At 41.9% G+C, this 27,109-nt stretch overlaps 1 protein-coding gene across 4 annotated transcripts in view; it reads left to right on the top strand.

The window, feature by feature from the left end:
• Positions 1-27,109, top strand: part of shroom3 (shroom family member 3) — a 135,039-nt gene that overhangs the window by 86,149 nt on the left and 21,781 nt on the right. For all 4 annotated transcript variants that reach the window (XR_015110404.1, XM_086187432.1, XM_086187434.1 and 1 more), the window contains 14 exons: positions 2,774-2,899; positions 4,940-5,155; positions 5,524-5,849; positions 5,926-6,154; positions 6,748-6,803; positions 9,025-9,499; positions 16,232-16,625; positions 16,749-16,879; positions 17,932-18,081; positions 19,475-19,947; positions 20,981-21,187; positions 21,364-21,556; positions 22,017-22,338; positions 24,246-24,322. Coding sequence is in view for 3 of the 4 variants with exons in the window: in XM_086187432.1 (XP_086043558.1) it covers positions 2,774-2,899; positions 4,940-5,155; positions 5,524-5,849; positions 5,926-6,154; positions 6,748-6,803; positions 9,025-9,499; positions 16,232-16,625; positions 16,749-16,879; positions 17,932-18,081; positions 19,475-19,947; positions 20,981-21,187; positions 21,364-21,556; positions 22,017-22,338; positions 24,246-24,322 (3,375 nt within the window). In the remaining variant the exon portion in view is untranslated. The remainder of the gene's footprint in view (positions 1-2,773; positions 2,900-4,939; positions 5,156-5,523; positions 5,850-5,925; positions 6,155-6,747; positions 6,804-9,024; positions 9,500-16,231; positions 16,626-16,748; positions 16,880-17,931; positions 18,082-19,474; positions 19,948-20,980; positions 21,188-21,363; positions 21,557-22,016; positions 22,339-24,245; positions 24,323-27,109) is intronic.

Below are 27,109 nucleotides of genomic sequence, written 5' to 3'. Positions count from 1 at the left end.
TGTTTGTACTGACACCACTGGACAGGCTGCCAAACAGAATCTGCTGTCTCTCCTCCACATTCCCGACCAGCTCGCACGCAGTGAACCTCTTTTTCTTTGACATTGTTTTAAGAGCGCAGACAGCGGAGACCCTATTTAAATAAATTTGCGTATTTATAGGAGGGCCCGGTCCTCCGACATCTGCGCTCAATTCCACGCTGATTGGAAAGTATCAAGGAAACGTGCGAGGATTCCGGCGCTCCACATATTGATACATCCGGATTTTTTGTGCGTACGCAACTTTCGCAATTCTTCTTCCGCTGTTTTTTAGTATGAGATCCACGCAAGTATTGATACATGAGGCCCCAGGTCTTCCATCCGTTGCGTCAGCATTCACCTGCCAGCTCTTCATACTTGGCCCTCTTCCTCTCAAATGCCTCCTCTTCCCAGGGCACAGTCAGCTCCAGCAGTATCACCTGCCTTGTTGACTAAGACATGAGAACCAAGTCCAGTCTGAGTGTGGTAACTGTTATGGTTTCTGGGAAATTGAGCTGTTTACCCAGGTCCACCTTCAGCTGCCAGTCCCTAGCTGTGGCCAGGAGCCCCCCTGCTTGGCTTGAGCATTGTTGTGGCTTCTCTCCAGCTTTAACAAAGCTGATGGAATGCCTGGCTGGCTGTTGTTGCTTGCTGAAAGAGATCCCTGAGCAGATTGCGTCTGCTATTACCCTCAGCACCTGGTCAAGGTGCCACCGGTAGCGCCCCTCCCCCAGGGCTTTAGGGCAACAGCTAAGGTTGTGCTCCAGTGACTCTGGCACAGAGGGCAGGCAGTTGTTTCTGGCAGTCCTCAACAGAAGAGGATGGATGGGTGAGGGAGGACATCGTAGACTGACTGGATTTGAAAAACACTTGCATTGTGTGTGTGTGTGAGTGTGTGTGTGTGTGTGTGTTCTTGTACTTTCTACATAGTGATATGTTTGTGTAAGGACATTTGATGGCATTTTTGCCTGTCCTCAAAACTTCAAAGGGCTGTTTGAAGATCAGTACTGGGTTTTTTTGGGTCGGGTTAGAATTAAGTTTCGGGTCAGGGTAAGAACCTAGGAGAATGCATCATGTCAGCGAGGGTCCTTACAAAGTTTCTTTCACTTGTTCTTGTCAGTATATGCACAGCAGCATTTTGAACCAGCCATCCATCTTTAGAAACTTACTGGGACAACCTGTTAGTAGGGAATAATGTAATCCAACCTGGAACAAACAAATCCATTGACTAGTTATTGTTTTTTTGTTTTTTTGGGGGGGGGGGGGGTTGCATCTTTTTGAGACAGGAGGTGCCTGATTTTCATAAAGTTATGTAGATGAAAGAAATTTCTTCCATGTTGGAGTTGAGGGATATATCCTCATCAAAGACTCCTTCTGGACATGGGCATACTTACAATAAAGTTGTCTTCTAACCTTATCATATTGATCATTTTACATGTAAATTCTGCCAAAATGACAACACAGCCATTGTCCTTACAATATATTTGTCATAAAGAATTGCAAGTAGTGTTTTTTTATTACATTTTAGCAGCATGAATAGAATTAGTGGGCAGGTTTTTAGCCCAAATTTCATATCCCTGTTGCCTCACAACAGACCCAGATACATGTTAAGTGACAACTGCTTTATTGTACTTTGCAATGTCAAATCATCTTTAGCTTCACATTCAAACTGTTCCTGCATGGCACCGTCTGCGCAAGAAATTAAAGGCTGTCCTGATTTACAAGTTCATGTTAGAATGACAAATGCCAGTTTGAGTCCTTTGCAAAAAATCTGACTGATTTAAACTTGTACACTAGATGACACTGGCAAAATCAGACACTGAGCCAACCCTATTTCAAACCTTTCTCCATATGGTGGACCTGGCATAGAATAAACACCTCTGCCATGGAATTTCTCTTTTCAGGTGTCTAACAGTCTCCAACCTTTATTCATACAAATACTAGTAGTAGCAGTACTCATAATTCTGATACTGTACCTTCAACTACTGATTCTATTCAAGCTTTAAAGTTCAAGATATTTCTTTGTTGCCTGGTGCCTTTGCTTAAAATGCTCAGTTTAGAAGAAGATTCTTAAATAAAAAATGAGAGGTTTTTAATTATTTCTTCAGGTTGTCATATGACCACCTTGACTGGAGGAATATTCTTTTGAAAACAGAGAAAAAAAGGGTTGTACACCTAAATACTTATCCATTCATCCATTTTCTATACCACTTATCCATTAAGGGTCATAGGGGGGGAGTGGAGCCTATCCCAGCTGATATCGGGTGAGAGGTGGGTTACACCCTGGGCGGGTCGCCAGGCAATCACAGCTAAATACTTATGAACTTATGATGTCACAAATAACAGCTTCAGCCCCCCAGTGAGCACAGTGAAAACATATCATCAGAAAGGATCAAGCAGAGAGTCTCTTTCCTCTGCAATTCTCTGTCCCCTTCAAATCAGAGACTATCTCACAATATTAAAATCATCATCAATCATTGAAACCCAGCTTTTCAGAACTGTTTTTAATGTGTAATTTCTTTGTTCATACCTGTCTCCCAAGACCACAGTGATCCCAAGGCCAAGGAACAAAGCTAATTGTCACAGTATGGCAGTTGCATAATCACACATTGTGTCAGTGCTTCATCAAAGACATTGTTGTGACATGATGGTGCTGATTGCACAGTTGTTAGTGGTGAATTGTCCCTTTACTTGAACATTGCACTGCATTTCTGAATTCATACATTAACTTTAACTCTTTACATGGTAACCCACACAGACGCGGTGATCCGGCATCCCGTCCACACTCGTGGCATTCAACAAAGCTTGTTGCAGGTCAGCAGGAGTCACACCAGGGAGGAACTAATGTCATGAGTAGTGCCTGGCATCACAGCTATCACACCAGGTCAGTGGTCAAGCAGTGCTCACAGTCAGTGATTATCCAATCCGTTCAGGAACTCTCTATCTCTTCCCTCATTTGCATTCCTTGGATTAGTTTTCTCCATATCAGCTATGTATGTAATTTCGAACGAGAGCAATCATGTGCAAACAAAAAATAATCATCATGATTCTTCATCCAACAAAGGGATGTGTTTTATGGACCTGACCTGAAAAGGCCGCTCGGCACTAAAGACCAAAGGTTTTTTCCAGTCACTAACAACCCTGGAATTTCTTACAGACTCTGTGTACAAAGATCAAAGAGATCTTCTAGGGACGGTGACAAAATTGTCCATGAGATGTGACTGCCCAGTGGACCAATTTATTTTCTTTACCCTTAATTCTTACCTCCCATCTTACCTTAAATGAATTATTTAGATGAAGGTTTTTGTACATACTTGAGGCCCTGTTTAAGCACGCCAGACATTAACATACTTGCTACAACATACAACACCTGTCACAGGAGGTGGAGCGCAAGTTCATTCGCTGTTTAAAGGCTGAGGGTACTTGGCTTAAAAATATATTGCATGAAACTTTCATTAATGCTTTTGCTTGACTGAGAGTTTTATTTTTATTTCATTTTAGAGTTGTTATAATTATAAATGTACTTATTTTTACTTCATCACATCCACATCCCTCATACACCTAGTGAGCAGAGGAGGCCAGAAGTTCAATTTCAAGTACGAAAGAAAGCGGAAAGAGGAAACAATAACTGACACAGTAAGAGCCGGTTGAATAGGCTTGTACAAAAATACTCTTTAAAAATACAAAATATGTAGGTCTGACATTAGTTGTGCAGAAAAGATATTAATGATTACCACAATTAAAATCTTTAAATCACAGATTGGTCCCCTGATTTAATGTTCCAGAACAAATAAATGTACTTGTTTTTTAAAATTTATTTTAAATTTTTATCTTCTGGGGACAGAATCTCTAAATTTACTATACATTTGCATAGCTGATGCAGTAGAGGCATTAATTTTCTTTATTACAAAAGTGTATGCTGCATTTTGGACCAGTTCCAAAAATGAGAGTAATCTTAATGACAGGACCACCTCATAAAATCAGATTTTTAATTCACACAGAGAAAATGTACATTTTCACCACTGAATGTGAAAACAACTTTCTGAAGTCCCTCTGCCTCACATTACAGAAGAGGACTTTTTGTCGTTACGATTAAATATAATACTATGGTATATAAAGGCGAACAGAGTGAAAAGTTTACTGTTTTAGTGGAAATAGAAAAGATGGGGTAAAAGCAGACAGTATTGTTGACAGAAAGATGGACATCGAAACAAACGATTAGAGAGGCTGAGTAAGTGACATTGAAATGAAGAGCGTGACAATAGACCCCTTCCTCAGGGGCAGCAATTGCACTGTGCTTAGGTGAAAGAGTTGGTCGACCAAATTAACGTTAACAGTCAGCTCATTGTTTATTCAGCAGTCTGAGCTAACAGATCAACAAATGAACACATACATTCGCAACAGCATTTTTCCCGAACACATGCACACCCGCACGCACACCACGTGCTGGTGGCATACCTACTGTATATAAACACCATGGCTCTAAATATTTTTAACCTCAATCCTTGCTATGTATACTATTGTACAGATGTCTTAGAATTAGAGAGACCAATCAGAGATAAATGAAGCCAAAAAAGACATATGTCTTGAATTAAGAAGAAAAATTTAAACCAACTACCACCTAACTGCTGAACTAATACCTGATTTCACAACATTTCCAAATAAGGCTGGGGACTGGCAGCCACAACTACTTTGGAAAAGGGACGTTTACATCATTTTATAACATTTGAAGAGCTTGTAATGCATATCATGGTATAGAGTGTCCCTAGTTATACCTACTAAACACCGGAATCTTGTCTGTCAGAATCTAAACATGCTGTCATAATTTATCAGCTTGAAATTTTGATACAATTCTCTGGGAAATCCCTCCCAAAGCTTTAATGATATAGCTCTGATGAAAATTACATTTGTTTCTGTCTCTCAGTGCCTCCACCACTGACCTGTCTGGCGAGTTTGAGTCTGGAGGCAGCTACCTTAGAAAGAGCCTAGACCAATACAGCTCTAGGGGCAGCATGGAAAGCTTGGATCATCCTCAGTCCTCCCAGCTTCACCCTGGTGCTGAGCATCATCCATTTAGTCACCACACCCAGAGTGGACCCTACACTGTGTATTCCTCCTGCCAGCAGCTGTCCTCTGCCAGGTTCACACCAACAAACACACTAGAAAGTGAATTGAAACCGTGGATAAATAATGGGCACAGCTTCTGTGTCTGAAAAGTGAAGCCAATCTACATTCTTTCTCATACGGGATGACTTCAGTCATTGCAAAATTGTCACTTAATCTTCGGTAGTGTGGCTGAAATCTCCATGTAATTGTTATTGAGAAAACAAAATACAATTAAATGTGGTATGATAGAAAGTGACTGAGCTGAGCTAAAGAAGTAATTCATCATACCCCCTCCAACTTCTTAATTCTAAGTAACCCCAGGGTTTAGCTTCATTAAACTGAATTAAACCAATGACTACTGAAAGGTCACAAATTTGAACAAAAGTTTTTGTCATATTCCAGGTCCTCCAATAGTATTGACCACCTCCACAGCAAACGAGACTCTGCCTACTCGTCGTTCTCCACCAGCTCCAGTATCCCAGAGTATCTTGCTTCCACCCCCTCTTTTAGCCCGGAGCGCTCGTATTCACTGGAGACTGTCCCTCAGAGAGGGGGAGGAAGTGGGGAGATGCAGCAGGATGACATGCCTTACATCCATATGTTTCACAATGCCCAGCAGGACCTCTCTCTACAGCAGGAGCTAAGCTCCACCTCAGTTTCACTGCCACGTAACAGCAATTCCATGGGCAGAGGAGGTGTAAGGGGAGATAAACACCATGATCTCCAAGGTAAATTTCAGTTTCAGAAGTATGCCCATGCATTTTGATATGGTGACATCATTGTTATTTTGTACTTTTACTCCAGGTTCAGTGGGTACAGTTTGTTATCGTGGCGGCACCAGCAGCAGTAATGGTATATTGGCTTCAAACAGACACAGTGTGGGCCCAATATGGGCTCCTTCATCCAGCAACAGCTCTAATGAAAGCCTCAAGGGGGCACCAGCTCCTCCAAGGCGCAGTGACAGCTATGCAGCCATCAAGAACCATGAGAGACCTAACTCCTGGTCTACTCTGGAGCATTTCCGGTCACTACGGTGAGCAGGGTTTGCCAAATAAATGTGAACAGTGATCAGTCATCTGTAAAAAAAAATAAAAAATAAAAAAAATGCCTCGATGCAATAATAATAATAATAATAATGACATGAAACACTCGAGACCATTATCAGGCTCAGTTTCAATTTATATTGTGATTGACAAACCCTTCCCTCCCAAAAAATAATTTTAAGGCAAATGGACACAATACTGAAGTGTCACACTTGAGGCATTATATTTGTGGTGTCCGTCCAACTCTTGTGAATGTAAGATAAATATTATTATATATGTGTGTGTGTGTGTGTACACTGTGTCTGGATGGTGTAAACTGCAACTGGATGATTGGTGATATAATTTTAGTTGTTGCATTTTAGCAGTAAAAAGGTGTTAAATTTAAAATCTGTTGTAAAATGCATGATATAACAGCAGACTGCTGAGAAGTGATTTAATAAAATACCATTCAGTTTGATACCAGTTAGGAGTAACATTGCTGTGTGTCATACCATAGAACAAGGGAACACTTTAGCTTTCAGTGTGAAATATGATCTACCTGAGTGAAATGCCCTTTTTTAATAATCTAATGTATTGGGCCCAGGTCTTTGCAGAAAGGTTCTTGGCATCACTTAAGCGGCCCTGTGACCTCAGGAACAGGTATGTTATGTCCACCTTATTTACTTATGATTTAGTTACAGTACAGTGGGACAAAAAGTACTTATACAGCCACCAATTGTGCAAGTTCTCCCACTTAAAAAGAGAGGCCTGTAGCTTTCATTATAGGTACAGTATACCTCAACTAGAAGAGACAAAATGAGAAAAAATGAAAAAAAAGTTCATCTCAGTACTTTTTTTATATACCTTTTGTTGGCATGACAGAGGTCAACCGTTTTCTGTAAGTCTTCACAAGGTTTTCATACACTATTGCTGGTATTTTGGCCCATTCCTCCATGCAGCTCTCCTCTACAGCAGTGATGTTTTGGGGCTGTCGCTGGGCAGCACGGACTTTCAACTCCCTCCAAAGATTTTCTATGGGGTTGAGATCTAGAGACTGGCTAGGCCACTCCAGGAACTTGAAATGCTTCTTACGAAGCCAATCCTTCATTGCCAGGGCAGTGTGTTTGGGATCAGTGTCATGCTGAAAGACCCAGCCACGTTACATCTTCACTGCCCTTGCTGATGGAAGGAAATTTTCACTCCAAATCTCACGAAATATGGCACCATTCATTCTTTCCTTTACACGGATCAGTTGTTCTGGTCCCTTTGCCGAACAGCCCCAAAGCATGATATTTCCACCCCCATGCTTCACAGTAGATATGGCATTCTTTGGATGAAACTCAGTATTCTCTCTCCTCCAAACACAACAAGTTGAGTTTTTACCAAAAAGTTCTATTTTGGTTTCATCTGACCATATGACAGTCTCCCAATCCTCTTCTGGATCATCCAAATGCTCTCTAGCGAATGTCAGACAGTCCTGGACATGTACTGGCTTAAGCAGGGGAACACTTCTGGCACTGCAGGATTTGAGTCCCTGGCGGCGTTGTGGGTCACGGACGGCAGCCTTTGTTACTTTGGTCCCAGCTCTTTGCAGGTCAATCACTAGGTCCCCCAGTGTGGTCCTGGAATTTTTTGCCCGCTGTTCGTGTGATCATTTTGACCCCAGAGGTCTTGCGTGGAGCCCCAGATCAAGGGAGATTATCAGTGGTCTTGTATGTCTTCCATGTTCCAATAATTGCTCCCACAGTTGATTTCTTCACACCAAGCTGCTTACCTATTGCAGATTCAGTCTTCCCAGCCTGGTGCAGGTCTACAAGTTTGTTTCTGTGTCCTTTGACAGCTCTTGGCCACAGTGGAGTTTGGAGTGTGACTGTTTGAGGTTGTGGACAGGTGTCTTTTATACTGATAACGAGTTCAAACAGGTGCCATTAATACAGGTAACAAGTGGAGGACAGAGGAGCCTCTTAAAGAAGAAGTTACAGAAATCTTGCTTGTTTGTAGCTGACCAAATACTTATTTTACCGAGGAATTTAACAATTAATTCATTAAAAATCCTACAATATGATTTCCTGAATTCTTTCCCCCAATTCTGTCTCTCATAGTTGAAGTGTACCTATGATGAAAATTACAGGCCTCTCATCTTTTTAAGTGGGAGAACCTGAACAATTGGTGGCTGACTAAATACTTTTTTGCCCCACTGTAGCTTTAACATAGATGAAAGATGGGAAACTCATAACACACCATTTACCAAGTCTACTTTATGTAGCAAGTATACTTATATCAATAACCTTGTACTATCCAAGTTATCTTTGAGTACCTAATTTTATACAGTTCATATACTAATATAGTGATCTGTAACTAAACCACTGTAAAAATATACCAGTAATTCACAAGTCATATATATCTACCCCACTTTTTAATGTATGAAATCACACTTTTATTGTAACAAGTAACATTCAGGCTTGACCCTTTCTTTATGAAGTCAATGTGTTGCCAAATAATCAATCATAAAACATTTTCATTTAAATTGGTTCAATGTAAGCCTTGCTGTCACAGTCGAAATTCTGTTAAGAAGAGTTTTTTTTTGCCATACAATAATTTTATAATATGAGTTTCAATGTGAGGTATTGTAGTTTTATTCTATATCTTGAAAAAAACTTAAATATTTAGCCAATTATTAGTCATACACTGCTAAGTGAGCCAAGTATACTTGAGTTTGAATTTTAAGCTCATAAAAAGTAAAAAACATAAATACCATTCCACTATGGCAAATTATACTTTGGGGGTGTCCACCCATTTTTTATTGCATGTAAACTTGATGAGTGCAGTAGTTTACAAGCTCTGTTATCATATGCATTACTGTCTCTTGTTGCAATTCCAGCTAAAGGCTTGTTTTCCACTGAGGGTCAGCTTCACACAGTAATAGAGAAGAGTCCGGAGAGCAGCCCCACAATAAAGCCTCGACAGGGTGGAGGCTTTCCCCCTCCCAATTCACCTCTTGGACCCTCCTCTGGACCTACATGCCCCTTACTCCAATCTGCCCACCTCATTCTGCCCACAGGAGTGTACTCAATGCCCAAGCCTGAGCCACACTATACACAGATGCCCAGCTCTAGCCCTGTGCCATCGTCCTCTGGAGTTTACCCTTCACAACCCAAGGATAGTGGGCAACAGCAGTGTGAGCTGCAGGGTGTCAGACAGCAGGATGAGGAATCGTCAGATGGGTGGAGGGATAGGAGAATGTCAGGCACAGAAAATGGATACCAAATGTGCACTTCTTCATCACCATACCCCTATATCTCTTCTTCAACACTTCCTTCCACACAACTCAGGATGCAAACTCATGAGGCAAGCAGGTAATTATGCAATTTTTTTAAACATTTTAATCTTTTCTTTCTCTAATATTTCAACTAAAACTTGTATCTACAATGCCAGTAAAGCTGTGCCTTGCTGCCACCATCCATTTGAAATACATTACACCAAGTCGCTTGGTCAAAGATATAGCTGTACCTGAAGGCAACTATTGACCAATTGTGAAACAGATTTTTAATCATCTTCATTTGTACACTTTTGATTGATGATATTGTTATTTTGAAACCTTGGCTTTATTTGTAAATCTTTGGGGTCTATATTATTTTCAGGGGCAAAAATTATTGTCACCATCCTGATATTGATTGATATGACTATTATCATACTTGATTTTTTTTTTGAAGGGCAAAGGGCTCAGATTTTTCATCCCATTGTCTATATCGATAGGCTTTTATATTAGTACTTTGTACATAGCTCTGGCTTACTGATTGTTTTGGCTGTTATCCTTCTAAGCCTTCATGTGCACTGATTTGGGAGTAACCCAATTACTTCTTGTAGCATAATAAACTCTTAAGCATTGTGCAACCCAGTGCTTGGTAAGTGCAAGTATTATTGCTAGTTTCATGCAGCCACATATGACATTGACACCCCAAGTGCCCTCAACTTTTAACTAGCAAATGCATCGCACATTACCTGCACTGATGTGCTGAGGAATGTTTAAAAGGCTTGGTCTGGTGCAACCATGATGCATTGCTATTTTGGAGTGCCAGAAAGTGTTTGCATCATTGACCAAAAAGAAGCTGGTCTATGACCAATGCCATGTTAAATGCTAATTAAAGGGTGAGTCAATTAGGCAACCTAATGTGCAGCACTGCAATGTGGTCCTTTTGATGCACGACAACATACATCAATAAGACCACAGTTTCAGATCTATGGTACCAGGTATTTGGTGGGTGGGACTATGGGTGCGTCATTTGTTCAGGGTGTGTGCAGCTTCATTTTGGTATTTAGACTGCAAGGGAAGCTCAACTTCCCACAAAATGTCCCCCCCCCCCCCAAAAAAAAGTGGTGAAATTTGTACTGCTGTGTGTATATTTCATTGACCACATAGGCGCTAGAAAGCCTTCATCTTTTGTTCAGAATCAGCTAGTTATCACAAGTAACTGCAACTTCCTTCTCATTCATCCCCCCTGCGCCACAGTGCTTCACACAGTCGGACGCTCAGCTTCTACTGACTTCAATGGGGAAGCGTAGAGCCAGTTGTTCCACTGCAGCGAAACTAGATGGTCATTGGATAAATGCTGGGCTTTGTCCCGCCCATCGGATGCTCAGCATCTCTGGGGGTCTATGGGGCAGTGGGCTGGCCGAGACACTCAGCTTCTGCATGATGATTGGATGAGCTGTCTTAGGCGGAATCCTTTTTTTTTTATTGACAGCTAAATGAGCAAATCAGCGATCTAGAAGAATAAACATCCACCGGAGCATTTTCCAAGTTTTTCGTTCCGTTGTTCTGAACTGATCTGAAGACTTTACCGATCCCCAGCGACTTTGTCTTTGTTAAAAACGACTAGCATTGTGTTTGGCGACTGTTCTGTCTGTCATAATGTAGGCCAGAAAAATGAGCTTCCCCTACTTGAAAGAACAGCAGCTGGCACTGATTTAGAGGGCAGAGTGCAAAGCATGGCCCACAGTGTAAAGAGGCAGGCATTATTCATTGGTGTGTTTTGGTTGCGACATAACTCAAACCAATCAGGATGCCTCTTGTGATTCCCTTTAAAGCCCATGGTGCATCAAGACTTGACGTGTTGCTATTTTGCTGTCAGACACATTTCAACTTGCAAGAAGCAAGCACTTCTCCTCTGAAGAAACAGACCACCACCAGGTGACGGTGTGCGTCCAGGCACCTCTTATGTTCATATAAGGGGTAGCACCAGAAGTCAGCCACCGAAGCCATCATAGGTGAAGTAGGTCTGGGAGGAGGTGGCAGCCAGTGTCTCCACATTTTCGGGGAGCAGCATAACTTGTATTCCTGTATGTCACCATTCAGCTTTTTTCGTCGTTGTTGAAGTCATTGTCGTCATCCTCTGGTTATCCCATTGGTCCGGGTCGCAGGGGCATCAGCCTCAGCAAGGAAGCCCAGACTGTCCTCTCCCCAGCTACCGGCTCTTCTGAGGGAATCCCAAGGTGTTCCCAGGGCAGCTGAGAGATATATATAGGGATATAATCCCTCCAGGCATGCCCAATCTGGGTTGGCCCGAGGCCTCCTCCTGGTTGGGCATGCCTGGAATACCCTCCTGAGGGAGGTGTCCACGAGGTATCCTCACTAGATGCCCGAATAACCTCAACTGACTCCTCTGGAGGAGCAGCGGCTCTACTCTGAGCACCTCCTGAATGACTGAGCTTCTCACCCTATCTCTAAGGGAGGCAGAGGAAACTCATTTCGCCTGCTTGTATTCGCGATCTCGTTCTTTCAGTCATTATCCAAAACTTATGACCATAGGTGAGGGTTGGAATGTAAGTTGACCGGTAAATTGAGAGCCTCGCCTTTTGGCTAAGCTCCCTCTTTACCACAGTGGTTTAGTACCCGCATCACTGCAGATGCCGCTCCAATCTGCCTGTCAATCTTCCACTCCATCCTACCCTCACTCGTGAACAAGACCCAGATACTTGAACTCCTGCACCTGAGGCAGGACCCCCACCCCCCCCGACCTGAAGTGGGCAAACCATCCTTTTCCAGCTGAGGACCATGGCCTCAGACTTGGAGGTGCTGATTCTCATCCCAGCCGCTTCACATTAGGCTGCGAACTGTCCCAGCAAGAGCTGGAGGTTGTGGCCTGATGGAGCTATTAGGACCACATCATCTGCATAAAGCATGGACGACATACTCCAGCCACCAAACTCGACCCCCTCCACCACCTGGCTGTGCCTAGAAATTCTGTCCATAAATGTTATGAACAGAACCGGTGTCAAAGGGGAGCCTTGGCGGAGTCCAACCCTCACCGGGAACAAGTCAGACTTACTGCCGGCAACGCGGACCAGACTCTCACTCCTCCAGTAGAAAGACCGAATGGCCCTTTGTAAGGGGCCATCCATCCCATACTCCCAGGGTACCCCCCACAGGGTGCCCCTTGGAACATGGTCATAAGCCTTCTCCAGATCCGCAAAACACATGTGGTTGGGCAAACTCCCATGATCCCTCCAGCACCCTAGTGAGGGTGAAGAGCTGATCCACGGTTCCATGGCCGGGACAAAAACCACACTGCTCCTCCTCAATCTGAGGTTCGACTATCACCCTGACCCTCCTCTCCAGTACCCTGGCATAGACCTTTCTAGGGAGGCTGAGGAGTGTGATCCCCGATAGTTGGAACACACCCTCTGGTCCCCTTTCTTAAAGATGGGGACCACCACCCCCGACGCCCACGCAATGTTGCAGGGTCTTCACAGCCCAACATCCAGAGCCTTGAGGTACCCAGGGTGGATCTCATCCACCCCCGGAGCTCTGCCAGCACTGAGTTGCTTAACTGCGTCTGCGACTTCTGCCCCAGAGATTGGACGACCCACCCCCCCCCCAGCACTGCTCAGGCTCTGTCTCCTCCATGGAGTACGTGTTGGTGGGATTGAGGAGTTCCTCAAAGTTTACCTTTCACCGCCCAATTATCTCCCTAGTTGATGTCAGCAGCCTCCCGTCCCCACTGTAAACAGAGTGGGTAAGTTCTCACCACCAGGTGGTGATCAGTTGACAACTCAGCTCCTCTCTTCACCCGAGTGTCCAGAACATGCGGTCGCAGATTAGATGATACGACTATAAAATCAATCATAGACCTACAACCTAGGATGATCTGGTGCCACGTGCACCAGTGGGCATCCTTCTGTTCAAACACGGTGTTAGTTATGGACAAACTACGATTTGCACATAAGTCCAATAACTGCACACCACTAGGGTTCAGGTTGGGCCTGCCTTTCCTCCCAATCACGTCCTTCCAGGTCACACTATCATTGCCCACGTGCGCGTTGAAGTCCCCCAGTAGGACAATGGAGTCCCCAGTCGGGGCACCATCCACCACCCTTCCCAAGGATTTCAAAAAGGGTGGGTATTCTGAACTGCTGTTCAGTGCATAAGCGCAGACAACAGTCAGGACCCGTTCACCGACCCAAAGGTGCAGGGAAGCAACCCTTTCGTCCACCGGGGTAAACCCCAATGTACAGGCAGACAGTCTGGGGGCTATCAAGAAGCCCACCCCAGCCCTCCACCTCTCACCCAGAAAAACTCCAGCGGAAAAGAGTCCAACCCCTCTCAAGGACTTGGGTTCTGGACCCGGAGCTATGTCTCAAGGTGAGGCCGACTATATCTAGCCGGTAACACTCAACCTCTTCCACCCGCTCTTTCCCCGCCAGAAAGATAATATTCCATGTCCCAAAACCCAGCTTCCATGCCTGGGGATCAGACAGCCAAGGCCCCCGCCTTGGACTGCTGCCCAAACCACATTGTACTGGACCTTCCGGTTCCTCCTACGGGTGGTGGGTCCACGGGAGGACGTGTCCATGTATCCTTTTCAGGATAGGCCCAGCCAGGCCCCATGAACTAAGGCCCGGCCACCAGGCACTCGCCATTGAGCCCCTACCTCGTGCCTGGCTCCAGGGCAGGGCCCCAGTGCCCCTCCGGGTTGGGTACACAAACACCTAAGTTTTACTTCCATGAGGGGTCTGTTGAACCTTTTTTTTGTCTGGCCCTTCACCTAGGACCAGTCTGCCTTGGGTGATCCTACCAGGGGCAAAATGCCCCCGACAGCATAGCTCCTAGGGTCACTAGGGCACTCAAACTCCTCCACCACGATAAGGTGACAGTTCCAAGAGTAGTCTGATGTTTTTATTGTCTTTAATTCTAAAATAACATTTACCCTAATGAAATTCAAAAGAGCTTAAGACAAAAATAGACTGAATGTTAACAGTATTGGTGAAATCTCCCCAGACACAGACACACACACACACACACACACACACACACACACACACACACACACACACACACACACACACACACACACACACGTGTGTGTCAAAGCACTGTCAGTCTTGCACCTACATTAATTTCATGAGGTATATTCCTGTGGTTGCTGCTTCAGATAGATTACGCGTGTGCATAAAGTCCTTGTGTCAGCACATGCTTGTCTGGAATTACTGCCCAATGCTTCTTTATTGCCGCAAACTAAGTTTCCAGAAGTGGATAAGCTGGTATACTGGTGCATACAGAGAGTAATGTAGACAGCTGCAGATAATTATAGCAAGTTGCAGGTGAATCTGCCATTGATTTTTATCAATGGAAATAGCTACACTGATCAAGATCGAAGCGAAGTAAAATCTGGTCAACTGGACATAAGTTTATCTTGAAGACGTTTCACCTCTCATCCGAGAGGCTTCTTCAGTTCTAGTGAAGAGTGTGGAAAATCCAGCTTATAAACCTATGTGGGAGTGGTCAGTGCTATTGTGGTGGAAACGACCCTCCCGAGACTCACCTGGCCTCTCCAAACGACGGTCGTTGTGCGGTGTCAGGGAGTTTCAGGGGTGGTCGTTAGGGGGTTTCACCGACCACTCAGATGCTAATGGGCTGTGCTGGCATCAGCCGTTCCACATGGGTCTTTCAGCTGAACTCTTTGGGGAAGCTTTGAAAGGACTTGGTTGTAAATAGGTGAAAGGAAATAGTATATTTTTAAGCTGGATTTTCCACACTCTTCACTAGAACTGAAGAAGCCTCTCGGATGAGAGGTGAAACGTCTTCAAGATAAACTTATGTCCAGTTGACCAGATTTTACTTCGCTTCGATCTACGATGACCTGGATGAATGAGAACCTACACAGACATCCTACACTGATCAAGTTTGCCACATGAAATGTTTTTCATGGCAGGTCTATTTTTCTGTCCTTATTGCGTGTGAACTTTCAAATGACAGAAATTCCACAGAACCAGCTCTGCAAGCAGAGCAAACGGAGCCAGTATAGCAACTTAGAAATCCTGCCCTGCTGACATCATGTATGCAGACACACTCAATTCCTTCTTGTTCCTTCTGTAACATTTAAAACTTTGTTACAGTATTTCAGGATATACATACAGTATATCATTTCTGTGGAATTTTCAGGTTCTGGCCACTTTATGCAAATGTCTCTATTAGGGTGTCTTGAGGTGTCCAAATTGTTATAATAAAGTAGACAGGCAAGAAATTTTATTGATGATAAATCATGCCTGTCAAGAAGGCCACCTGATCTGTCACAGATCTCAGTGTTATTCTATAAGGATTCGTAAAACTCTCTTTCTGCCGACCCGAATGAAAGATTCATATACATAAAAAACAAGGACCTCACAACCAAATGTTCCAGGAACAAAACCAAGATTGTCACAGCACCCTAATACCATCCAGGCCTTAGTCTTCTCAGGACTGGAGGGACTTCTACACACCTATGCAATCCAGAGGTCATAGGTGCAGGTATGACAGCATGGGAAAATGACATCATTTTAGATTAGGCCTCAACTGTGTTTTGAGATGTCAGATACTTTCTTGGATGTGAAAACATTGGCTTTAGATTATATCATAGTGTTGTATCAGCTATGGTTGAGTTAAAAAAAACACATATATGACTTGGAATGACACAAAATCTGTTGCTACAGTAGAGGGCATCAGGCTCAAGGCAGATTTCCACAGTGAACAGTTCATTAGTTTATTCATTTTTGGGATGTACAGCAAAAATAAGAAGTTTCTTGTCAACATTTTCTCCTCTATCCAACAGTCATCCTGAGCCAATGACATCTTCCAAAGTTGCCCAGGGACAGGTGCCAGCTCCCCATTCACCAGTTCACCTTCAGCCTCAGCTTCAGCTCAGTTCTACCCACCAGCAATTGCGCCATCACAACAATGACTTGGCAGCTCTGCAGCACCATCACTGGGACCTGAGAGAGCAGGACAGAGACAGAGAACACCCGCTGACTCGTCTGGAGATTGCCCTTGCTGAGGTTCAAGGAGGCACCAGCCCCCACAGTGGCAACAATAGTTTTAGCGAGGGCAGCGAGGGACCAAGACTCTCTGTTTTGGAGAAAGTCAGTAAGTTTGAGCGCCAGGAATGTGCAGGAAAACAGCGCACTCACAGCACCAGCTTTAAGCACACCAAGGCCACACATCAGCGGGTAACTCAGTTCTCACTTCTCTGTACAGTAAATAACTTTTGAGAAACCAGACATGATTTTATTCTAACCTAGCACCTTGTTGTCTGTTTCACTGCTTTTTGTTTTTGAATAATTTTGAATCAGATGACTGAAAAAGTCTGCAGTACCACCTGTGGATCGGAAGACCTCAGACACACGCTGGAGAGGAGTTCCAGTGGGAACAAAGCCTGCAGAACTCTGAGCTGTAGAGGAGGCAGCAGTGACATGAAATTCAGGTATAAAATACACAACGCATACACACACACACACACACACACACACACACACACACACACACATATATATATATATATATATATATATATATATATATATATATATATATATATATATATATATATATATATATATATGCATGTGTGTGGGGGGTGATGCTGAATCAAGTTTATTTTTATATTTTCTGTTGTTTAAAGCAAGTCATCTTGTTGTCATAGCCTACTCCTTCTTAATTAGTGTTGCACTGATCTAACACTGCCATGCCCCCCACCCTCAAAACAATTTTACAGTACCTCCTGCACAGGACCTCCTTCATGTGTGGGAAATGTGAAATTAACCATGTTTTCAGTTCTTTCAATCAGTATAATCTATATGAGGTTAATTTTTTGTTTCTGATGAATTATTACAGTATGTGGAGGAAAATAAATAGAGAAAAAATAACTGATTATAGGGTGTTTTATTTAAATATCACTTAACCCTCAGTCAGTCTGTCTCAAACAAGTCCCAAATATAAGGGTTCCTGTTTTCTCCGAACTCTTTTAAAAAAAAAAAAAAAATCATTTAGTAGTGTCTGACTTTTCCCATTCAGCTCTGGCTCTGGGACTCCCCTCTGTTCAGCAGGCACAGGAGTATGACTTGGCTCTCTAGTAGATTGTTCTGCCCTGTAACTGCAGCTGCAGATGGAACCTGCTGCCCCACTCCATCTTCTCTCCATCTGACTTGTCAAAATAATTAAATGATGGAAAAATGTTGCCATTGAGTGTTGTTAATTATTCTCTAACGCATCAGTGGATGTTCTCACAAACCTTGGTTTGAACTCAGGATACATGGAACCTCAACACAGATGATGACAAAAAACCCTGTTCCCAGGTACAATAGATAATGGAAAACCCTGTGCAGAACCCAGTGGAGCCAATATCATGCAAAGAAAAAGGGGCCATATTGAGTGTATAAACCAATTGTTATATTTAATTTATGTCCATGTTTATTTTTTTGGCTACTAAATTGTTAGTCAGGAACTGTTGAAGTAAGATTTCTATATCATGACCAGGAACACGGCAGATCCCAGTTTGGCTCTCCAGAGGAGCCGTAGCAGCTTCCATCTGGGTAAATCAAAGGAAGGAGACAATACCAAGTCCTACCCATGGAGACAAGATATACAGGAGATACTGGGACCCTTGCAGGACACATCATTCAACAGGTCAGAGTCCCTTAGCAAGTCAGAGTCCCACAACAAGGCAGAATCCCTCAATAAGTCCATTTATTTATGTAGCACCAATTCACAAATAAAATTGATCATCGGGTCATACTCTTTAAACTTTAAATTAATTTAATTTATACAGACCCAACAATTCCCAATGAGTAAGCGCATCTGCTACAGATCAGTATAAATACGTAATAAATACATCATGCAAATACATAATATGCCAGATTTAGCAGCATTTTTCATGCACATAAGTAGTCCCTTGGGAGTTAACACAACTACAAAAGACAATAAAAAGACTTAAGCGGACAAAAATACGACAGAAAATAAGGCAATCTACTTAAATTTGAGAAGCCACTTCCTAATGTCATTATCATAGATGAAGGTAATCTGTCAGATTAGTCTGGTGATGTACAGTGCAAAATGCATATTATCTTGTCTTATTTGAAAACATGTGTCACAAACTTTCTCTGGTCATCTGTCCTGAGTCCATCTGACACAGTAGTCCACCATCATCTGTGTGTGTACCAGAGCTCTGTTGAACCTGAGCTCCTGTTTGGGTGCAGTCATGTATTAAGTACAATATGTTATATTAATGTAAAGCAGTGTAATTGCTGAGTGAGGAGATGGCGCCACCCCCCTATAACTATGTCCCTGAGATTGCCGTAAAATATTTATTAATTTATTAGCTATTCCCAAATAAAAATGTGCCTGCATGTTTTTACAGGATCATCTCATAACAATCCTCCAACTCTGACAGGTCAAGCTGAGTCAAAATTGTGTGTACACAATTTGAGACCTGACATTAGATTTGAGTTTAGCCTCTGCTCACATGCATATTGATAAATGTTGAGATTTGCTTGTGAATGATTATACAACCAGTTTATGGCCATTTTTCCTACTTTCCTGTGATAAATAAAAAGAAACTGACTTCAGGAAAACCTGAGTTTGGGAGCAGAAAACTGCAGGCTATCCAAATTTTCATGTTCTTAAGTCATGCCTGAATTTTAGTTAGCTGATCGGTTTTATCTTTTTGCATTGATAAGTATAGCTGTATATCATCCACTTAAGAATGATAATGTATGCCATTTATAACATATGTAAATAATATATATTACCTAAAGGAGGCAGATATAAGGTGAAGAGGATTGGTCCAAGCACAGGACCTTGAAGTCAATGTCCTTCAACAGGGTAGTCTTTCAACAAGTCAGAGTCAGCACCCCCTACAGATCAGAGTCCTTCATTGTCCCTCAACAGGTCAGAGTTGCTCAGCAAGTCTTGATACTTTATTAGGTTTGGGTCCTTTATTAAATCATTGTACTTCCATTGGTCAGGCTTTCAACTGGTCAAAATCTTGCCATCCTAACATGGAAAACTTCTCTCATCTCAGATCTCACAAGGATTCCATGAAAGATACCCAGTCTAAGGCCTTGCAATCCACCTCTTTCAGACAAAGAGACACCCCCCTCTCCATTACCCCTCAGCTTCCTTCAACTTCCTCTCCCATCAATTCCGCCTCCCCCTGTGGCCATCAGCCTCCACCTGTCCCTGTCAAGCACCACTCCATGGAGAAGAAAGGTCCAAAAACCATGCCCAAACCACAAGGCATTATTATCACACAACAGTCTCTACCACAAGTCACATCACCTCACACTCTCAAGGAGTGGCATGTAGTGGGTCCAGAATTCCGAGGCCCTGCCCTTCCCAGCATCCCACCGGTTGGACCCCCTGTGCTGATGCGGATCTGTGGCCGCAAGCGTTTGACAGCGGACCAGAAGAAACGCTCATATTCTGAGCCAGAGAACATCAATGAGGTTGGGGTTTTGGATGCGGAGACTACTGCTCTCTTCAAGCTTGGAGGCGGTAATTGAAAATATTTTACTTAAAGCAATTTGTGATAGAATTAATCCTCCTGGTTAGAACCACAAAACCTGCCATAAGATGTTTAAATAATTAAGTCAGTATTGTCAATTGTCTGTAGTTTACATGAGAAATACTGTAATTGACATAGTCTAAGACAAAACAGACAGACAGTCTAAGACAAAAAAGAATGCCACTATGCAGTCAATATGAAAGGTAATAGGTAATAAGAAATAATTGGCCCACTTAAAGTAGTGTAGTTATAATATTAAAGTTGATTACAACTTCATAACAAACAGCCATAGAGATTCATCCATCCATCTATCCATTTTCTGTACCGCATATCCATTAAGGGTTGGGCGGGTGGGCTAGTGCCTATCCTAGCTGACATTGGGTGAGAGGCGGGGTTCACCCTGGATGGGTCACCAGTCCATTGCAGGGCTATCAGGAGCAATTAGGGGTTCAGTATCTTGGTCAAGGACACTTGGACATGGTCACCTGGGGAAGTGAGGATCAAACCATTTATTGTATTGTTAGCCTCTTTGGCAGAATATTTTGTGTGCATGGTGTCCTGTTAGTATCATTGTTTAAAATCATACCACAAATGACAAGTTTCACATCTTATATAGAGTTGTATCAAAACGCATTCTGTCAATCAAAGTATTTTTTTCTTCGAAAGGCACACTTGCCAGTGTCAGCTAGCTTTCTGTCTAAAATCTTATTGCATTTAGAAATGATTTAGCATAACAACATTTTGCCAGTGAGAAATAAATCCATTGATGACAGTTAAGAATTAAAATTGTGCCTAGAATATACTTCGAAAAAAAGAGTTTGCTCCACATGCCCTGCGGTGAATCAATCACTGGGTTAATAAGCTATCTTAAGAGTGGTTGTGTGTTCAAAATTACTACACACTATCAGGTAGTAAAAAAACAAACTGTTCGCTGGGTAAGAATTTTTAACTTGTGTATTATTTACATACTTTGGCATATGGTCTATTCATCCTGTGCTGTGACCTTGATTCTCTTGTCTATAGAGACCAGTGTGGCATTCCGGCGGAAAATGTTTGAACTTGGGGCTACACAGAATGCCATATCAAGGCCTGACCTACGCCAACTTCAGCAGCATGCTCTGGCTGAGTATATGGAGAGGAAGAAAAGTGTAAAGAGGGATGAGGGAGGACAGAGGAGTGGACCAAGGCCCCACAGTGCTTATCTACAGTCTGAAAACACTGACCATACAGGTGGGTTGGAGAGAGGGGTAATTTTTTAGGAAAAGCAGAAGAAAACTCAAGTAATTATGGTTCCTTGTGGAAAAGGTGACAGAAAAATCTCACACAACTAACACAAAAATGAATTATGTCTTTCCTTCCCTGTTTTTTTCTCTTATTGCTTTTTACGTCTGTTCCCTATCACTCAGACACACTCAGCCCTTCCTCCACCTCTAGCCTACTTTCCTTCCAGGACTCTGGCCCTGATCGTAGCCTCTCTGTAGGTGAGAGGCATCACTCTACCACTCTCCTTGCTGGAGCCAACCAGCAGAACACTCAGTCCAATCCTTTCAAACCTGGCAGGGTGACCAGTCCAAGGCCACCGGCAAACCCATCACCAAGGTAACAACATCTACGCTACATTTGCAATTAGAAATTTTTTAGCACACCCTGAGGGTATGAATAACCAATAATGATGTATATTAGTAAAATATAAGCTTTGTTCAAATTATTTCAACTCATAAAACCTGACAATTGCTCACTGAACTGAATTTGGTGACAGTTCTTCAATATGTTCCTATTTTCAAGTCATTTGAGCTAGTGGATCACATTGAGCAAAGAAGTACTTGCAAGTTCTTCTTCAGAAGAAGGGAAGAATAAAACTTGAATGCAGCCAGTCACATGATACTGTTAACCATGGACAACACTACCATGTAACTAGAACTTAAGATCTAGTTTTAGCACTAATATAAGTTGATCTTAGCAATTCTGAGAGGAAGAAAAATCACATTTGAATGATTATATTATTATTTCATTTCATTTGCAGTTGAGAACTAATCTTCCTAATTTCTCTGGCTATCAGTACCAAACTTTCAGAGCTTTTCCAGGACCCCGTCTCGGGCACCCATTCCCTCCAGGATTTAACATGTGAAGCAGGTCTCAGCAGACAGAGCCCATTTTCAAGCAGAGATTCAAACCTAGGCTACCAAAAAGGGGCAGCAGGGCCCCAGCTCAGTCCAAGAGCATCCAAGCAACTTAATGGGGCCCTGTGGAGTGCAGGGTCAACACTGAGTGCTGTGAAATCAGCCTCAGCTGAGGATCTTTTGGAACGATCAGAGGAAAGCCCTTCATCTCCACAACACAACCGCTCTCGCTCCACCCCCACTATCGAGACCCTGAACCAGGTAACATTGGAAGCAAACAGGAGCTGTGATGGGTCAAAAAAATAATACCTGAGTTACTTTTTAATATCTTGTAATGTTCAAATGTAAGTTCTCATTTTTTTATTGTAAATGACACCAGATTGCAGAAATAATAGTTGGACATACAAAAAGAGCAGATGTTACAAATGTTACAAATAAAAATGTTACTTGCTGACCAGCAGGTTTAATCCATCTCAGGGATGTTCATGCCCTTTATTCAAGGCAAATATTGCTTTTGGTCCAAGATTTTGTTGTGATTAAACATGTACCTGTGGATGAGACCACAGTTCTGAACACGTATTTTACACCATTTTCCTCAAACCTCAGTAACTTCTCCTATTTTGTCATGGGGAATGAGAGAGCCATTCACTGAGACAGTCGACTATTCTTGTTTTCTTCTTTGGTTGTAATGAAGGTGTAGAACAAAACAATAATTTGGCTCAGGAATGAGAGTGAGCATTATTAGTTTTATGTTCAGGTTTTCACTCCTGAGGTTGAGGATTGTTGCATAAAGTTGAACCTTTCTCAACTTAGAGATGTCACAAACTGGGAATCTTAAGCGTGTTGAGTGTCCACAGTGGTGAAATGTTTCAACAAATAGTACTGACATTTCCATTTATTTGACAACATTTAGAGTTGACCTTGTAGACCCAAACAATCAAGAAATTGACAGAAAATTCAGGTTTTTTTGAAACTGGAGTGTTTATTGTATATTGGCTTTTTGGTCCAATTCATTGCTCACAGTATGCTGTTTTCAAACAAACAAAAACATCACAGCTTCACCAAAAAAAATGATCCCACTGGTGATTTAGAGCTCGAAGAAACTCATTTCTCAAATACAATGCACTGGGTCTTACAGGTTTAAGGGCCATTTGGCTCTGATTCATACAGGAAATACCTAAAATTCCAGAGATTTCCGGTGAGGTGCCAATGATAATGGCTGGCTGCTGATGATAGGAAAGATAACTCTTACACATATACAAGTGACACACACACACATCATCCGAGTCATCAAAGAAATGCATCAAGATTAATTTGTTTTGATCTCCTTCGGCTTTCAGAGCAGCTTGTATCACATCAGTTAAGATTGCATAAAGCACCATACTTAACCTAGTCATTTGAAAATTGCTGCAAAGACTATCCATGTTAGTCTTGTAGTGCCTATTTATTTTTGTTTTCTTCCAGACAAATAAAATCTGAACTGTGACTACTCAGTAGTCCTTTCAGCAATATTACATTGGTACTCAGTAATAATTATTACTCTATTACACAAGTATAATGCAGTCCTTACAACATTATCACATAAATACACATTATTCAGTACCCCATGATTGCTTTTTGTATATTATTCATTGCTACATTAATTACACGAGTATGCAGCAGTCATTAGTACTGCTACGATCATACTAATCTATTTGTTGCTTTTTTAGTGTGCTTGATTGACACTTTGTAATTGAGGATATACTGTCACAATGAGAAGGTATCGCTTTTTCAAATTAAAATAGTAAGTGAGATCGAGCTCTCATGTTAAAGTACTGAATCTATTAGTCGCTTGAATCGTGGTCAGTGGTCGTCCAACAAACCACAGGGAAACATGTGTGTTGTAGTTACACATGTAGTAGTTGACATCACAGTCTACATTTATTTATGAAATTGGTTCGGTAAAATGGAATACTCTTTGATTCAATTAGTGATTGCTGTATTTAACACAATCACAATTCACAAACAGCCTTTTTTTTTTTAAAGAAACACATTATGAGGAATTATGGTAACAAATTACAGTGATTATGATTCATGTAATAGGAACCTCCTGCTATTCTGAAGGAGAATAAATAATAGTAATGGAACTATCATCCACCATGAAAGAATGAACTACTTGTTTGTTTCAGGACTTCCCTCCAGGTGATGTTCAGATGTTCAGTGTTTTTATCTCTGAAACTGGACAGCGCTCTGTGGCTGAAGACAGGTATTTCACAGCTCTACACTTACCATGTGATCGTCAAACTTCCTTGGCTGTCTTTATATGCTTTCCATCTTAATAGTTGTATTATTAGTAATGTTATGCATATATAAAGATACACATAGTTTAGAGTTGTTACCTTATGGTCCTGGGGCAGTTTGTCTACTCATCAGTAATGTTTGTAAATGATGAATTTTTGTCTAATTCTAATCCATTTGAAAAAATTGTCAGACTTCAGAACTCAGGAATAATGGGAAATCACATTATTAGTATTTTACCTCTTTTCCATAAAAGGAAGTTAGCCATTCTTTTAAAAAAGGAAGTATTGACAGAAGAGTTTAAATCCAAGAGACAGAGACAAAAAAGGGGAGATGTAGTCAAGTCAAGTCGATTTTATTTGTATAGCACCAAATCACCAAAAATGTTAAAGGAAACTGTCAGCACACAAATCCTTAAGCAAGAATTTATTGCTCATTTTTCAGTCAAACAACCATCCTCAGGGCTTACAAACAATGTGCAGCAACCAACTCAAATGTGCTCAGGCAAATCAGGACAATCCTCAGCAATTATCACACCTGTGGACACCGTGGTGGGAGTTATAGTCCAGTGGTAGGCAGGAACATCAAGCAGATCCAGGCTCAATGGGAATGACCATCGGGCAGGGACAAAGACAGATAATGGAAAAAGACAGATATAGATAAGAAAAGAGAGGAACTGGATGAAGCGAGAGAGAGAAAAGAGTAAGAGAATGACAGAAAGACGGGGACGTGAACAGGCTGGAAAGAGAAAGACAAGCAAAGAGAAAGAGAGAAAACAACTATCTACCAATAATAATATATAATATCTACAAGTCACTTAAGCAATCAATTTCAGTAAAATATGAGCAATTATGTGCTAGTAAGTTAAAAAAAAAGTCAGGGATCTGGGAAGTGGGGAAACATAAAAGTTCTGGAGAAGAGCTCAAGTTAGTAACAAGTATGAGTACAGGAGGACAGAGAGGCCAGGGAGGAGGAGAGAGAGGCTTTATCAAAAAGGGAGGTCATAAGTCTGTCTTAAATGTAGAGAGGGGGTCTGCATCCCGGACTGAAACTGGGAGATGGTTCCACTGGAGAGAAGCCTGATAGCTGAAGGCTCTGGCTCTATTTTCAGAGACTCTAGGTACCACAAGTAACCCTGCATCCTGACAGGGTTCCCATGGGTCCTGGAAAAAATGGAAAATGATTGATCAGTTTTCCAGTCATGGAAAACATATTGAAAATGAGGGAAAAAAAGGACAAATGTCTTGGAAACAATTAATATTTAATGGAAAATTATTTGATGATGATTATTTGCCTTGTGTGCGAATGGAAATGGGTTAAAAGTTATATGTGTGCATGTCTGTTTGCACCTTTTTCAAGGCACAGCGCTTTTCTGCTTCCAGCAGGCACAGCCCCCCATGTGACACTACCAGCCAATCAAATTTGCATTTCTGCTGGGAGCGGTTCTGCAACCCAGTGTATATTCTGTCGCTAGATTTAGCGACTTTTCAGACACCGTTAAGGATTTAGTGCCTAGAGACAAAACTAGCGACTCTAAATTGAAAAGTGTCACGAGTATCCGTCCGCAAGTGTGAGGTTTGACATGCAGAGGAGTAGAAAAGAGTTAGTGGGCGTGTAGTTTAATGAGTTGACCGTGCGGTGTGAGGTGCAGTGTGACTCAGATTTTAGAGACTGAGAACATGTTCAGAGCGAGAGGTTCAAGGTAATTACGGTTAACAGGTTAGCATCTTAATGGGCCACATTTCAATCAGTATTTCACGCTTGTTTTATTGTCTGACAACAGAAACGGAAAATAAGTGAATAAAAACAACTATGGTGGATTAGTGTAATGTAGGACAGTGACTTATGTGGGACACTTAAGAAACAGTTGTTTGAAAAGTGGGACAGAATGATTTGGCTAATATGGGACAGTCATATACTATGTTATTTGATTCATATTTTTAGGAAAGTTAAATGTCTTTGAGTATATTTATTCAGCATTTGGGGTTGAAATGTTGCAATTGTATTCGTTTTAAGATCAGGATTTAAAACACTGTTGCAATTTGCCCCTTAACTAGCTGTTGGTGTACCGATTAGCTAACTAGCTACCTAAATAGCTAAGTCAAAGAAATAGCTCTTTGGCATCAAATGTTACGTTACAGTGCCATATTTCTTTATTTACCAAAAAATTCTGTGCATTGAACATATTTTTTTTACCCATCTCTTCATTGATTACATTTTTTTCAGTCTATATTGAATAAATAGCTATAATCTCTTTTTAAATCCAGTGTAACATGGAATTATAATTTTTTCTGTCTAAAATGTGACATTTGTAATACATTTTAAGTAGTGTCCCAGATTTCAACACAAGGTGTCCAAGATTACAAAAATCATTAATTCTGAAACAAGATGATGTAAGGAACAATAATGTACAATTTTCCCTTTATCTGAAAATTATTTGCTGATTTGATGAATGAACATCTTGGGGATTTCAAAAATATATCTAGTGTTGACATATTGTATTGACTTCATATGAGTGTTGTCACGATACTGGATTTCACACTTCGATATGATTTTGAAAAATATTGATATTCGATTAGGGCTGTACGGTGGTAGAGTGGTTAGCACTGTGGCCTCACAGCAAGAAGGTTCAAGTCCCGGCTCGGGCGCGGGATCTTTCTGTGTGGAGTTTGCATGTTCTCCCCGTGCCTGCATGGGTTCTCTCCGGGTACTCTGGCTTCCTCCCACTGTCCAACGACATGCAATTAGGGGACTA

The sequence above is a fragment of the Aulostomus chinensis genome, chromosome 19 (genome assembly GCF_037954235.1).
Source record: "Aulostomus chinensis isolate RoL2024-O1b breed Wild chromosome 19, RoL_Achi_v1.0, whole genome shotgun sequence".
Lineage (NCBI taxonomy): Eukaryota > Metazoa > Chordata > Actinopteri > Syngnathiformes > Aulostomidae > Aulostomus > Aulostomus chinensis.
Note: the sequence above shows the minus strand (reverse complement) of the source record. Positions and strands in the feature narration are given on the sequence as shown.